The sequence below is a fragment of the Myotis nattereri genome, assembly GCF_964212035.1.
Source record: "Myotis nattereri genome assembly, chromosome: 5".
NCBI lineage: Eukaryota > Metazoa > Chordata > Mammalia > Chiroptera > Vespertilionidae > Myotis > Myotis nattereri.
In genome coordinates, this window is record NC_138080.1 from 94147509 (window position 1) to 94161905 (window position 14397).

The 14397-nt window shown below is 39.5% G+C and overlaps 1 protein-coding gene across 2 annotated transcripts in view; it reads left to right on the plus strand.

Moving 5' to 3' along the window:
* SGCD (sarcoglycan delta) overlaps nucleotides 1-14397 on the plus strand; it is a gene marked incomplete at its 5' end in the record, with an annotated part of 735784 nt that overhangs the window by 661886 nt on the left and 59501 nt on the right. For both annotated transcript variants that reach the window (XM_081092161.1, XM_081092162.1), the window contains one exon: nucleotides 7810-7882. In XM_081092161.1, the coding sequence (XP_080948287.1) occupies nucleotides 7810-7882 (73 nt within the window). The remainder of the gene's footprint in view (nucleotides 1-7809; nucleotides 7883-14397) is intronic.

Sequence of the window (14397 nt, forward strand, 5' to 3'; positions counted from 1 at the left end):
TGAGTCTGCCCCCTGAGTGTGTCTTTTATGGTTCCACGGAGCTGCAAACTGGATGGTCCCACTCTGACCTCTGGGCTTCCTGGCTCCTGGATCTCTAGGGTGGTGCTAATCTAGCCTTTGCCTGAGGCTATCCAGCAAAAGTCTCCCTGCAGGGCTTGGGCGGGGCAGGTCCCATGGGATCAACAGGGCCGGGTTAGCAATTATGGCTGCTCCCAGTCTTGCCCTCAGAGGCTCCGCTTCTCAGTGTCCCAATAATCGCTGCAAGCCCCACGGAGAGAAGGCTGCCCTAGGGTTCTGAGCAATGTCAGACAGTCCTGCTTCTCCCGTATGAGTCTGGGTCCCTAGAGACTCTCCCGGAACTGGAGCTCAGAGCCTGAGACTCCCTCCCAATTGAAAACAACAACCACGCCCTCAGCCGCCAGCCTGCTCCGCATTCACTCCGCACCTCAGTATCCCACTTCAGCACTGCGCCTCCTCTGAGTCTCGGTATGCTTTTCTCTTTCCTCCTAGTTGTAGAACTTCCACTCAGCCAGCCTTCCTGTGGTTCTGGATGATGTCCGTTCCGTCTTTTAGTTGTATTTTTGAAGTGGTTGTTCGAGGCAGCAAACTCCGGTGTTTACCTATGCTGCCATCTTGGTTTCTCCCTTTCTCAACCTTTTTTCTAGTATGGCTCTTCTAGAGAATTATTTCACATCTTTTTTTATTTATTCTCCTCCAATGAGATTTTAGTATCATATATACTGTATATTTATTTATGTACTATTTATATATCTGTACTTTATACATTAATAGAGCAAGATTTCTTTTGCTGGCCCACCAAGAACCACTTTTATACCTTTAACAACATCACTCCATTGAGAATGCATGATTTTAAAAGTTGCTGTTAAAGATCAATTTAAATATGTTCTCTAAATTTATGTAGCTATAATAAAACTCCATAAGGACACAGATCAGCTCTTCACACTGAATATTGCCTTAGCTCTGTGCTGTGCACATAGTAGGTAATGATTAAATATTTATAGACAAAGAATGGCTACAATACTTGAGATAGCTATAGAATATATATATATATATATATATATATGTATATATATATATGTATATGTATATATGTATATATATATGTATATGTATATATGTGTATGTATATATACATATATATATATATTCTTTTATACCTACCATGAATAGCATGCTCACAAATAATATGTATATTATATATATACTAGAGGTCCGATGCATGAAATTTCGTGCAAGAGTAGGCTTTCTTTCCCTTGGCTGCCAGCACCGGCTTCCCTCTGGCACCCAGGACCCAGGACACCAGCAGGCACCCAGGACCCAGGCTTCCCTCGCAGCCCTGGCTTTGTCCAAAAGGTTGTCCGGAAGGACGTCCGATCTAATTAGCATACTATACTTTTATTATTATAGATTAATTTGTGATCCCATAAAGAGGAAAGTCTAAACCTGCCCTTCCTAAATATTTGTTGAATGAATTTAATTATCTGTACTTTTAGGTTAGGAGAATCTGTCCTAATTCCTAAAAAGAAAATATTTGGTATGTATCCTGGAAACGACTTGTAATGACTACAAACATTTTTGTATTGGTGATTTGTTAAATACCGCCAAAAGCCAGAGAGACAGAATGGGATTAAATTACTTGAAGTGACATTTTCCACTCAAAGTTCCTGTCTTGCATCTGTTTATTGCTCAAGTCTGGGAAGGGTTTCAAAGGCTGACAGTGCTTAATCCTGAAATTTGTGGAAACTCTGTAACTTCACTGATTACTCATTTCATTTTACATCTTTGGCTAAACATAACACAACTCACTTCCTTAAAAAGAATTTTTTACTGAATATTACTATTAGGAGAAAGTCAAAAGTTTATGCTAGGAACTAAATATAAAACCATTTTTTCTGAGGAATTTCTCATGATCAGTTCTCACGCAATTCACTCTTTTATACCTACCAATGGATAGCATGCTGTAGAGCAAATTGGTTTTCAGGAAAATGGATCTTAGACATTAAATAATATTTAAATTTCAAAATGTAGCCATGTTCTTTAGCGTGGACTCTCAGAGGCAAAACCAGTATCTTATGTATTTTAGAAAGATTTTTAAACAATGAGCGATATATGAACATGTGTTTAGCTAACACTTTGGAGTAACCAGAAAATTATCTTGTACAGAAAACAATGTGTATTATTCAAGGAATTATTACCTATTCATAGTTTTTAAATATTGCTTGTATATACTATAGGAGGCTTAATTTAAATTTTATTTGTCATGTTGCCAGCACCCTCACAAGAAAATTATAGTTGGATTCATAACAGCTTCTTTTATTAAGTAAAGACAATTTCAATTGCAACTAAAATACCAAATATCCAAATAAGCAGGATTTTATTGGAGAAGTATAATGTTGCCTTAGGCACAGCTGGCTTTGAGCATTAATCATTTGGCTTTGACATCAATTTCAGCTCTTCCCATGGGCCCTGTGGTCATTCTTTAGTCTCCCTCTTATCCAGCATGTCATTAGATCTGTCTTAAATATGTTCTAGCCGAAACCGGTTTGGCTCAGTGGATGGAGCGTCAGCCTGCAGACTGAAAGGTCCCAGGTTCGATTCCGGTCAAGGGCATGTACCTTGGTTGCGGGCACATCCCCAGTAGGAGATGTGCAGGAGGCAGCTGATCAATGTTTCTCTCTCTCATCGATGTTTCTAACTCTCTATCTCTCTCCCTTCCTCTCTGTAAAAAAATCAATAAAATATATATATATAAAAAAAAAATATGTTCTAAATCACCCACTCTTCTCCATTCTCATTGCCGGTTCTCTAGTTCAGCCTACCACCGTCTCTCTCCCTGACTCATCTTACTTATCCTCTCTCCTTTGTTACCTTTTCCATGACACAGAGTCTCAGCTCATGCTGCTGTAACAGAATGCCATACATTCTGGTAGTTTAAACATCAGAAATATATTTCTCACATTCTGAAGGCTGGAGGCAGGGTGCCAGCATGGTTGGGTTCTGTTAAAGAGTAGAGTTTCAACGTATGAATTTTAGGGGAACACACACATGCAGACCATAACATACAACACTGGTGATTTCTGAAAAATGCCAGTTTGCTAAAGTCAAATCCCTGCTAAAGCCTTTGCTGTGGCATACAAGACTCTGCATTACTTGGGCCAACTTACCTCTCTGGGTTCACCAAAGCTGCTCACCTTTGCTAAGCATAGTCTGGCCACACTGATCTTTATTAACTTCAACTTCCCAACCCTGTCACCTTTGAACTGTTTTCTACTGCTACTTCCCACTCTTATCTAGTTGGTTCCTAATGACTTAACAAATATCAGCAAAACTTACTTTTCAGGGAAATTTACCTGCCAGACCAGGCTATGACCCCAAATTGTGTTTTCTTTTTTAATTGATTTTTTGGTGGGGAAAGAGAGAGGAACATCAATCAGCTGCCTCCTGCAAGCCCTCAACCAGGGGTCAAGCCTCCAACCCAGGCATGTGCCCTGACTGGGAATCAAACCAACAACCCTGCGGTACACTGGATGCCACCCAACCACCTGAGCCACACTGGCTAGGGCAATGACCCCAAGTTTTATACTTTCAAAGACATCTTTGATTTTCCTTTCAAGTTTTAATCGCCATTTCTTACTAATGTATATTTTCATTTATGAGATTACTAGAGGCCTAGTGCATGAAATTCGTGCACTTGGGAGGGGGTGCATCCCTCAGCCTGGCCTGCGCCCTCTCGCAGTCCCAGAGCCCTCGGGGGATATCCCACTGCCAGCTTAGGCCCGCTCCCCATGGAGTCAGGAGAGGCTCCCAGCACTGACCACCAGGGGGCAGCTCCTACATTGAGCATCTGCCCTCTGGTGGTCAGTGCATGTCATGGCGACTGGTTGTTCTGCCATTTGGTTGATTTGCATATTAGCCTTTTATTATATAGGATTACTCATTATTTAAATTTGTTGTACACTGCCAGAGTATACTACACTGTACTAGATTATGAGCTCCGTATCCCTATGGCTCACCTCTAGAGCCCCCTGCTGGATTAATATTTCTTAAATAAATTGAATGTTGGGTATATCAATCCACCATGCCCTTCTCCTGGTCCTTTGGGTTCATCCAACCATATAATTTGGAACATTGTAAAAGAGCAGGCCTGGAGGCCTTATAGTTTCTAAACCCCACCCCCACTTTGTATAATAAGTGGAGAAATAAGACTAGAAGGCAAATTGAGAAAAGTTGCATAATGAGCTTATACAAAATCAGCACTAAAGATCAGGTTTTTGATTTCTCAGTTCTCTGATATTTCAGAAAATCAAATCTTTCCCTTTTCCATTTTCTTATCTCCAATTTTTAGATTGACGTCTTTTCTCTGCTTATAATTTAATATTGGTAGGGAAATGTATTCTTATCTTATCAAGTAAAATATGGTTGTTATTAAGGGTTGTCATTCAGGTTATATCTACCCAAGCAACATGAAGTAGATAACTTAATACACCTTGACTTCAAACATTGGTCATCAGATATTTTAACTCTGCATTTTAAACCTGTTGAGCATTTTGGTCCCACCATTTAAACCCAAAAATGATTTTTAGTCTGCGTTAGTTAATACAGAAGCATTAATCATAATTATGCCAATATTAATGAATGTTCCTCAAGAAAGAATTTACCAGAGCAAACTCCATTAAGCTAGTTTAATTCCTTAATCAATTTTCTAAACAGTACACTTGAAACCATTTCTGAACTTTTTAGAAGTTTTCCTTAAAATTATTGTGTGTAAAACAATTTCTTCTGCATGTATAACAAAGGTTTGATCCATCATAAACTTTTCTATTTCCAAGTTTACTGATAATTTCAGTCATTGAAATTTTTTTCTGTTGTGTCCAATTTCTGTCAAATCCAATTTTCCTTACCAAATTATGCAGATATAAATGTTTTCTTTCAGTATTTAGTTCATAGCTATTTAGTCTTAAGCACTTTAGTGTTTACTATTTTTTATAAAATTGAATTTCTCCAAGTCATTTTTTTGAGTTTTAAAGAGTTATTATCAATTTTTGTTGTTGTCTTTATAGTTAGTTTCATCTATAATAGATTTTGCTTTCTACGATTTCATCTCTTATAAGGTTTATTTTCTGGTGATTATTTCTATCAGTTAAATGCAGTTCGAAGTGGACAAAAATCTGTTTTCTTTTGTTTTTTTCTTCCATAAGCACTGGGAACATCTTTAGTGATTTCCTTTGATATTCCAGGATTGCTCTGTTTTCCTGGTAAGGAATGGAAATGGCTAAAGACAATCATGTTTTGATTAGATTGTGACTTTATGACATTTTAGATTGGAAGAGAAAACAATTTAGCTCTAACACTTCTCATCCCAACCCTCATTTTATAGGAAACAGGAAAATCAAGGGCCAGAGAGTTTATCTGACTTGCCCAGCATCACAGAGAGAACTGGATGTTAAGTCTCCTGACATCCCAGGACACTTAGAGGGAAAGCATGACCAAATTGAGCTTCACACTGAGTACACTTTCCAGAGAGGAGAAGCTGGCTCTTTTGTTACTATGACAATGAAGTGCATTTGAGATTTTTTGAAGAGTTTGCCCCTACCTGTGCTACTAGGGGAAACAGAGCCATGGAGCTGATTCAAAACACTTTGGATAGATCCTGTCACAAGCTTTATAAGTTCCTGATGGATTGTGAGGAATTAAGTTATTGGGCAGAGAACTAGCTAATGGAAACACATTGATGAAATCATTTTTGAGGGACATTAAATGGAACTTAAAATAAAGCTGAAATGGCTTTATGGATTTTTCACTCAAACTGTTTATGAACATTTCTTGCTAGTAAATTATATTGTGTCAAAGAAGGAATAAGTAGGTATGGCTTTAATAGAAACCTTTTTGAAATAATAAAATGGAGAATAATTTATTATCCAAGAATAGGTAGAGAGGGTAGGATGGGGGAATTGATGCTGATGGATGCTTCTGGGAAAATGAAAAGCAGTGTGAAAATCAAAAACCTGTGATAGTACTTGAAAAGAAATGGTTTTTTTGAAAAGTATTAGTAACTCATCTCAGTGTACATAGAAACTTTTTTTAGAAGAGGGGTGACAGGGGAAAGTAGCAAGTATTACTTGAGGATATAAGCATTGGTATTTGTCTATCTCATAAAAAGATGAGCAAGTAGAGAGTGACTTAATCTGCTGAAAAAGACAGTGTGTCATAGCAGTCAAGGTCATCTGTTCCAGAGCTGAAATAGCTCCGTTCAAGTCCTGGCTCTCCCTCTTTGCTGTGTGACCTTAGGAAAAATTCCTAACTTCTCTGAGTCTCAGATTCCACATCTATATATATAAAAGTTTAAGCGACCTAATGAACTACCCACCGGTAGACCAGTCGCTATGATGCACATTGACCACCAGGAGGCAGACGCTCAATGCAGGAGCTGCCCCCTGGTGGTCAGTGCGCTCCCACAGCCAACCTCCCATGGTCCCTTCCCCCCAGCCAGCTAGCCTGATCGGCCCTGATCGCTGGCCAGGCCAAAGGACCCCACCTGTGCACGAATTTGTGTACCAGGCCTCTTGTCCATGATAATAGATATTTATAGTCCTTACCTCACACAAAATATTTGCTTAGAATAATAGTTATTGTTCACCAGGGTATTCTTTGAGTGACTATATATAATGTTAATTCGAGTTATTATTTTCTGATTTTACTTACAATAGTCTTTTACTCATATCAGAAAGATGAAATATTTCCATAGTTGCTACAAAAGTAAAGAAATCAGTTCTTCTCCCTTGGCTCCTCAGTATGCCAGGATAAAATCTGGATTTGGAATGACAGCAGTTAATGGAGGATTTTTAGATACTTTAACAATTGCAGGAGGATTCTAGAAATTCACGTGTGAACGCAAGATATTATTCTGCCCCTTCTTACAGCATCAAAGAACTATACCAAATGTATAAAAATAAACACCTTTGCCTCAAAGTACAGGATATTGCCTAGCTAAGTTTAATTGAAAAACTAATATCCTCTGCAATTGTCTGTGATAAACTGAGACTTAAATGATTTAAAGACACTCTGGGAGCAGACGAATCAGATAATCACAATCTTTATGGCTAGAAAGGTTCAGCTGGCATTGACAAGTTGTGAAGATAAAGGCTTATAGCAAAGTCAACAGCTAAATGTCTAGACTGGGTTGGGGATCAATGTTAATACTCCAAGTGTAAAAGTGCTGAACTTCAAATGATCCCCTATAGTGTTGTGTTTAACTTCTCCAGATAATAATAGTGTAGAACTTTATTTACTGAAAAACTTCTGTCAAATTGTCATTAGGCAAATATCTCACATTCTTACAGTGCCTTCCACCACGTAGCATCCCTGCCACCGCGTAGGCATTATGTTCTGTGGTCTGTGCCCTGGCTGCACTCTGAGGGCTTCAGCTGCTGTTTTCCCAAACATTTCCACTTGGGTGACTATGAATAGTTTATGAGGGACCAGAGTCAGACTGTGCCAATTCTAGGCATCTTTTTTAATTTTTTTTTTTAAGCTGACATGGAATTTGCCTCATGGCCTCACTCTGATCTCAGCAGGAACACTTTCAAAAGAGCTTCCTTGTTTCTTCAAAGGCTGTTTGCATGAGTTGATTTAATGCTCTCCTATTATGGAGGCCGAAAGCCAGTGGCAAAAAAAAAAATATGTGTGTATTGAGTTGTGTTAAGGATTCACTGCATTTAGCTGGTTGTGCCCCCAGGTAACACATCCAGCAGTCTCCAACTTCTGTTTGCTTTTTTCTGTTGTTTACAGGAGCAGAGGGCACCGTGTTCCCTAAATCAATAGAAACACCTAACGTCAGGGCAGACCCCTTCAAGGAACTAAGGTAAGCTTCTGACTTTGCATTCATCGATTTAGCGTCTGTTTCCTTTCTCTGTGCCATGGGCTGATGATCCATTTTGAATCCGTGTAATGTAACAGCATCACAGCATGAATATGTAAACCGGAGCGGTTAGAAAGGACGAGAAGAAACTGCAACCAGGGGAAAATATTCTCTGAGGACCTAAAGTTGAGGGTTTGAAGGAAGCGGTTGTCCGCCCTGTCATTGTGAGGTTTAGGATTTATTGTTGCAGTGTGTGTTGCTTGCTGTATTTTGTGGTACCAAAAACCTACCCAGTTAGAGAACTCTTCAGTAATCGGTGCTGATCAGCCCAAAGTAGAGTGATATCTCTGAGAAACTGAGCTCTAAATGCAATGCAGATTTTTATTTTCCCTAATGATATGGTGGTAGAACTACCTCCGTGGGTATTCCGTGTACTGGTTGGTGTTCGTCTTTGGGTGTGTATATGGGGGCTGCCTTTAGCAGGAAAGGATTCTACAATGTTGTGTTCTTACCACCAATTATGGAAAACCAAAAAGAACAATAGGCGTACAGACAGGCAGCTAGATAAACAAACAGAAATAGAGAGGTGGCTTAAAAACCATTCCTGCCACCTAGCCACCATCCCCAACTTTCCAAAAGAAACACATAAAACATGGTATAATGACACAAATATAACTTTAATTTTTACTGTGTACTTGTAGCCATGAAGGAGTCGGTGAATCCTGGCTGTCTTCATTTCCCGTAGTTCTTTTAACTAAAAGCAATCGTGGATCATCATAGCTAGCATGGAATAACTACTTCGGGAAGGCATCAGCCGTGAGCAGCTGTACTTGTATTATGTAATCTGCTGTTTCACAGTGCAGTCAGCCCCACGACCTGTGCTTTTCTGAAAACAGCCGTGGCCAGGTTGGAGCTTGTTTCCTTAAACAGAAACATGTTCCCAGTCAGTAGAGACTATATCACCTCATTACAAAACCCGCAGCCTTCTTGCAAAGCCTGTCCGTCTTTGTGAATATAGGGACATAAATTGGGCCAAGGGAAGAGGATAATAGGTGGGGAGTGAGAACCTTTCCCTAGCAACACCCCACCTAGAGTGGGCTGTATTTATAAGATTACACACCACACTGCAAGGTTTTATATTTTACTGGAATAATGGTTGTCATTGGGGCTTCCAGATGCCAGAAGTCACCTGAGTATCTGGAGCCTATGCTTCCTATTAGACACAAAAACTGGAATCTTCTAAGCAAATCCACCCAAGGGGGCCTGTGTTTTAGGAGAGAACTCGTTCTCTGAGTATAGTGAATCCTCAGGTCTGTGATATAAAAGCCCTTTCCAGACAAGCTAAGGGGTGGCCCAGGTCACTTTATTTTCACATCTTCCTTAGGAGCAGGGCTATTATTACTATTATTATTATTATTATTATTATTATTTTACAGAACTAGTCAGTAATTAGTGCTGATCAGCCCAAAGATAAGTGTTGTCTAAAAGAAGCTGCACTCTCTATATAATACAAACTTGTTTCAATGGAACAAGCTCTCCATTACATGGAAGACTTGAGAAATGTAAGAGTTGCTGGATTTAGGCTCACTTTGCTTTAAACAGAAAAATAAATGTTCTGTAGTTAAAAACAAACCCAGCCCACACCAAACATAAAGACAACTCAGCCCACTTTAGAGATCAGACCCTGAAGGACATGGAATCGAGTATTTGCTCACAGAGTGCTGTTGACACACTTCTAGTCCTTGATATGCAGCCTACGAGAAACCCTGGAACTCACCTTAGGTTAAACCTCCGCAGTCACAACGAAATTTCTAAGTTGGTACAACAAAATAAGGACTTCAGGTAGTTGCTTATTCTAAAATTATAGGCATATTCCATGGGGGATAGAAATAAAATTGTCTGATAGGAAGCATATAATGATTTTACTATGCAATTTTAAAACTGGTGTTTTGTTTGTACCTGTTCAAATCATGCTGATGCTTGATAACCTGAACGGAGTGAGGAGCTTAGAATGTGATCATTTAGCCCCTTCATCCTTCTGGAACTTTTTTCCTGATGGCACATTTTGGGAGAATCTCTGACCAATTGAAAGGATGATGAAATGTGGTGGATTGATTAGATCAGTTTCACATTTATCATCTAATGGTGCCACATTGTACTCTTTGCTATTGATTGGACTTGACCTTGGCTATTGACTAGGCAGGTAATGAACTTGGTGACTGAGCCTCCTGGCCTCTGGCTTTACATTTGGATCAGTTTTACTGACCCAGCACATGCAGGCTGGTGTGTCTTCTGGGCCTAGGAAAGTAGAGTCATCTAAGGGACGTCCCTGCACTTGTACCAGCAGGTGGCACGGAGTGAACTGTCTAGATGAAGCAGAAGCAGTGACTCCTGGACTCCTGGGTGGCAGCATGATGGAGGGGAAAGAGCACTGAGTTGTGAGTCAGGGACCTATTGCAAACTCACAATGTGGCCTTGAGCTAATCTGAGAGCCCTGCTCTCTGTAAAAAGCCAGGTCACATCTAGCTCCAAACAGCTAATCCCTTTATAGTATTTTACTAGGTAGATAGATAGATAGATAGATAGATAGATAGACAGACAGACAGATAGATGTTGGCTGCCTTCTGCATGCCCCCTTCTGAGAATTGAGCCAAAAACCCGGGCATGTGACCTAACCAAGAATGGAACCAGTGACCTCTCAGTGCATGGAACAGTGCTCAACCAACTGAGCCGCACCAGTCAGGGCTATAGTGCTTTAATTTTTATTTTAAAATAAATTTATATTTAAAGAAGAATTGCAAAATTCATACAGATTATTCCCATGCTCCTTTTAACTACTAATCTCTAATGTTAATATCTTACAGATCTATGATATATTGATCAAAACTAAAAAATTAATGTTGTAGTCCTGTAAGATCTTATTTTACATAAGATTTGTTTAAAAGGATGCAAGTACCTGAGTGTCTTATAAATTAAAAAATACACAGAAAGGAGATTGACCTGGCCGGGTGGTTCAGTTGGTTGGAGTGTTGTTCCATCCACCAAAAGCTCACAGGTTTAGTTCCCAGTGAGGGCACATAACTAGGTTGTGGATTCTATTGCTGGTCGGAGTGCGTAAAGAGGAGGCAACTGATCTATGTTTCTCTCTCACATCAGTGTTTCTCCCTTTTCCTTCCTCTTTCTAAAAATTAATAAAAATATATCCTCAGGTGAAGATTTTTTTAAAAAAAGAGGATGTAAACAAAAAAGTCATTTGTTGAGATGTGAATTATTGGATCTTTAAATCCCCCAATGTAGTTAAGTTGGAATGTTTTTAATAAGGGTTTTTAAAAATAATATTCTATACTCAGATGTTCTTGGTCTTACTAATGGGAAACAAATTGAATTAAAAGACTACAGCATATTTATACATAAACTGTCTTCTAAAATAAGCAAGCAAAACTTAAACATCCAACACATCCCTTGCTTAATCCAATCAATCAAACGTAAGAAAACAGTATCTGTTTTAGAGACTTTCTCTGTTGGGATAACTTTTGTTTCCCCAAACCCCTACCTTGGCAGCTGGTAGGATTTGTTTGTTCTCTTATTTTTATTGTTGTCCTTGTTTGCTTGTTTGTTAATGAAAGGCAGATTTTAGGCCTCTGGCATTTCTTCCTAAAAAATCTCCACTCTCAGGGAATAGGTTGGTAGCTTCCTTTCTGCTAGAGTTTTGGTTTACTGCTTTTCTTTCCAGAGTTACTATAGTTACCATATTGGCAGAGTTGGCTTAAGGTGTTTGTAAATAATCTAGGGTTGAGCTGCAAATCACAAAAAGAGGGTTGTTTCTCTTCAGACAAATAATGAGCGTTAGCGAGGTCTGCACCTACCCTCCCATCTGGGAGAGCGTTTGTCAACCGTTCTTCAGGGTAATTCTGAAATAAGGTCATGTCACTCCAGATTCAAGACTATACTTAAAAATGTACCAGCACTATTCCTATCCTTGAAATAAAATTTAAAAAACTCACTTTGACTAGAAACTGACTTTAATAAACTCATGATTTTAGGATGTGACTATTTTAAATGTTCTCTTGTTCACTGCTTTTCTTTCCGGAGTCTGTATAAAGACATATGGAAAACTCCCTGATCTCAGGTTGTGCATGATCTGAAACAGGTCCTGCATATGTATTTTCTGTCAAAACAGAGGCGGCTACCTTTGAATGCCTACCTGTTCTAAGCATTCTTTTCAACTGTGAAGTTTCCTTGTAGGATTCTGATCCTACAAGAACAAGCAATAAGAGTGTGAAATCCTATTTCCCACACATGTGTTAGGGCAAAGGAAAAGAACGAGAGAAGGTTGTATAGGCCGCTGTACATATAGAACCAGCTCTGTTCCTCTAAATATAACTAAACGCTTGGAAGGAACCACCACAGGGCAAGAAGCCAATGGGTCTTTCTAAAAGAAGACTGCGTACAATTACACGGGGTGGTGACCTGATTTTCCATTTAATGTCAGAGCAGCAGCTGTTTACCAAGTATTTTTTGGTTTGTATTAGGAATCAATGCATGTGCTCAATTCTTGGGATGTAGATAAATGAGTATGCAAGTAATTTATAGTGAAGGAGAATAAGACAGAAGTGAACCCTAAGGTGCCCTTTTCACCATGAGTCTTAGTAGTAGATAGATGGAGAATATTTACCCTTCACTATTTGAGCTAGTTCCATCTTTCCCTTTGCTTTACTTATCAAAAGTTCTTATTTTTACAATTGTGATCAAGATTATATTTTAAAGATATTAATCTTACGTGTTCTGTTTTCGTCTCCTCTCTCTACATTATAATCTGCCATTAGAAGCCTGGGAAGGATAGAGAGCAGATAGCATGATGGGGATGATATGAGGCTAGGATGTAGAGGAAGTCCCATGCAGACAAGAAGAGGACGTTGAAAACCCAACACTATTGGTCTCTAGTGAATTGTGGGAAGAAGAATATGGGAAATGTAGGGAAAGCAAATTATGAAATAAATCGCCATAGTGACCTTTCTTCTCTGAGTCACAGAGGGAAGAGACTCACTAGATAGGAAAGTCAAAAGCAAAGGACTCCAGGAAGCCAACTTGCAGGGTGGTCTCATCACCCCTGCATTGTCATGAGGCTGGAGAGAAAAAGAGGACCTGGGTCAGCACTTGAATCTCCTTTAACTCCTGGGGGATGGCTGGGGCAAGGGGGTTTGTAGAAGCATCTCTGCGGTGTTGTGTTGAGTAACGAATGGTGCAGACAGGCATGCTCCTGGGCAGGTTCCCTGCAGTGGGACTGAGGGCTCCACAGCAGACAGTCCACATGGAGTGGGAGACATGCTCAGACCTCAGTGTCCACCAGCACCTTTAAGACCTGACTGGGTGCTGAGTGAGCACAGAGAAAACTAGCCAGAACTCACTCACTGAGGACTTGAGCCTGGGTTGCTGGCCTGATGCCAGTCAGAACAACATCTGTGGAATTGATTTACTTGTTAGTCACCACAAAGTCACAGAAATCCCCTTCCCCATATCCATTATGACATCCTAATGAGAGAGAGGAACATTTATCCTAATGAGGAAGTTGAAACATTTTAATCACAGAGAAAATACCAGAGTAGAATAAATTTATTTTTTCCCAACAATCCATAGGATAAGTTTGAGAGAAAAACAAAGTCAGGTAAGAACAATAAAGAAATACCATTTCCTCTCATGGATGAGCATGGTTTATAAATTGGCCAGTCTGCAATACAGGGTAGGATGCCAATCACAAAGTGTAGGACTTTGCCAAGCTTCAAAGGCTGTGAGCCTTTCTCTCTGTGTCTTGTAAGGAGCACTGAGTAGTATAATCAAAAGGAAAGGACACTTTCAGCATCCATCCTCAGGCACCTGCTATTGGTGACGTTCATTTCTCTTCAAGTCTTGAGTCAGCATTGATTGGGACTATAGTTCAGATTACATGCTTTAAACATACTCCCAAAAGTGGTTCTAGAGTTTTAATCCTTTATACTAGCAAGATACTGGGGGAAACACCTTAATAATCAAAACATTCCACAAGCCTTCCTCAAAGCCATTGCTTCACAGTATCTATGAAACCTTCAGCCATCAGCCATGTGCAGTGAGGTTCCTGATTGTCCCTTAGGGCGAACCCATTTTCATATGAATTTGCAAGAGGCAATGTGACACAGTCTTGTTGTTATCTAAGTGGCTTTTATTTAAAAAATTAAAATTATATCTTTTAGATTAAATGTTTAATGTAAGGGCCTAAAATGTGGGGAAAAACATTATTCAAAAGATAAAACCATATGGGGGGGTGGTAATAATTGCACTTCTTATTCATGTTGTCAGGGCAGGTGTGACATCAAAAATAAGTGCTAACCTCCCATCCATTCAGAGCAGAGTGGGTGAGTGTGTATATTTGTTGAAATGTCTGGGCTGGGGTTACCTTCTGCCTCAAAGCTGAGCACAGAGACTTTATATTGTTTGTATCTTTATTAAAATGTCAGCTGCTGCCATTTATTATGTAAAATGTG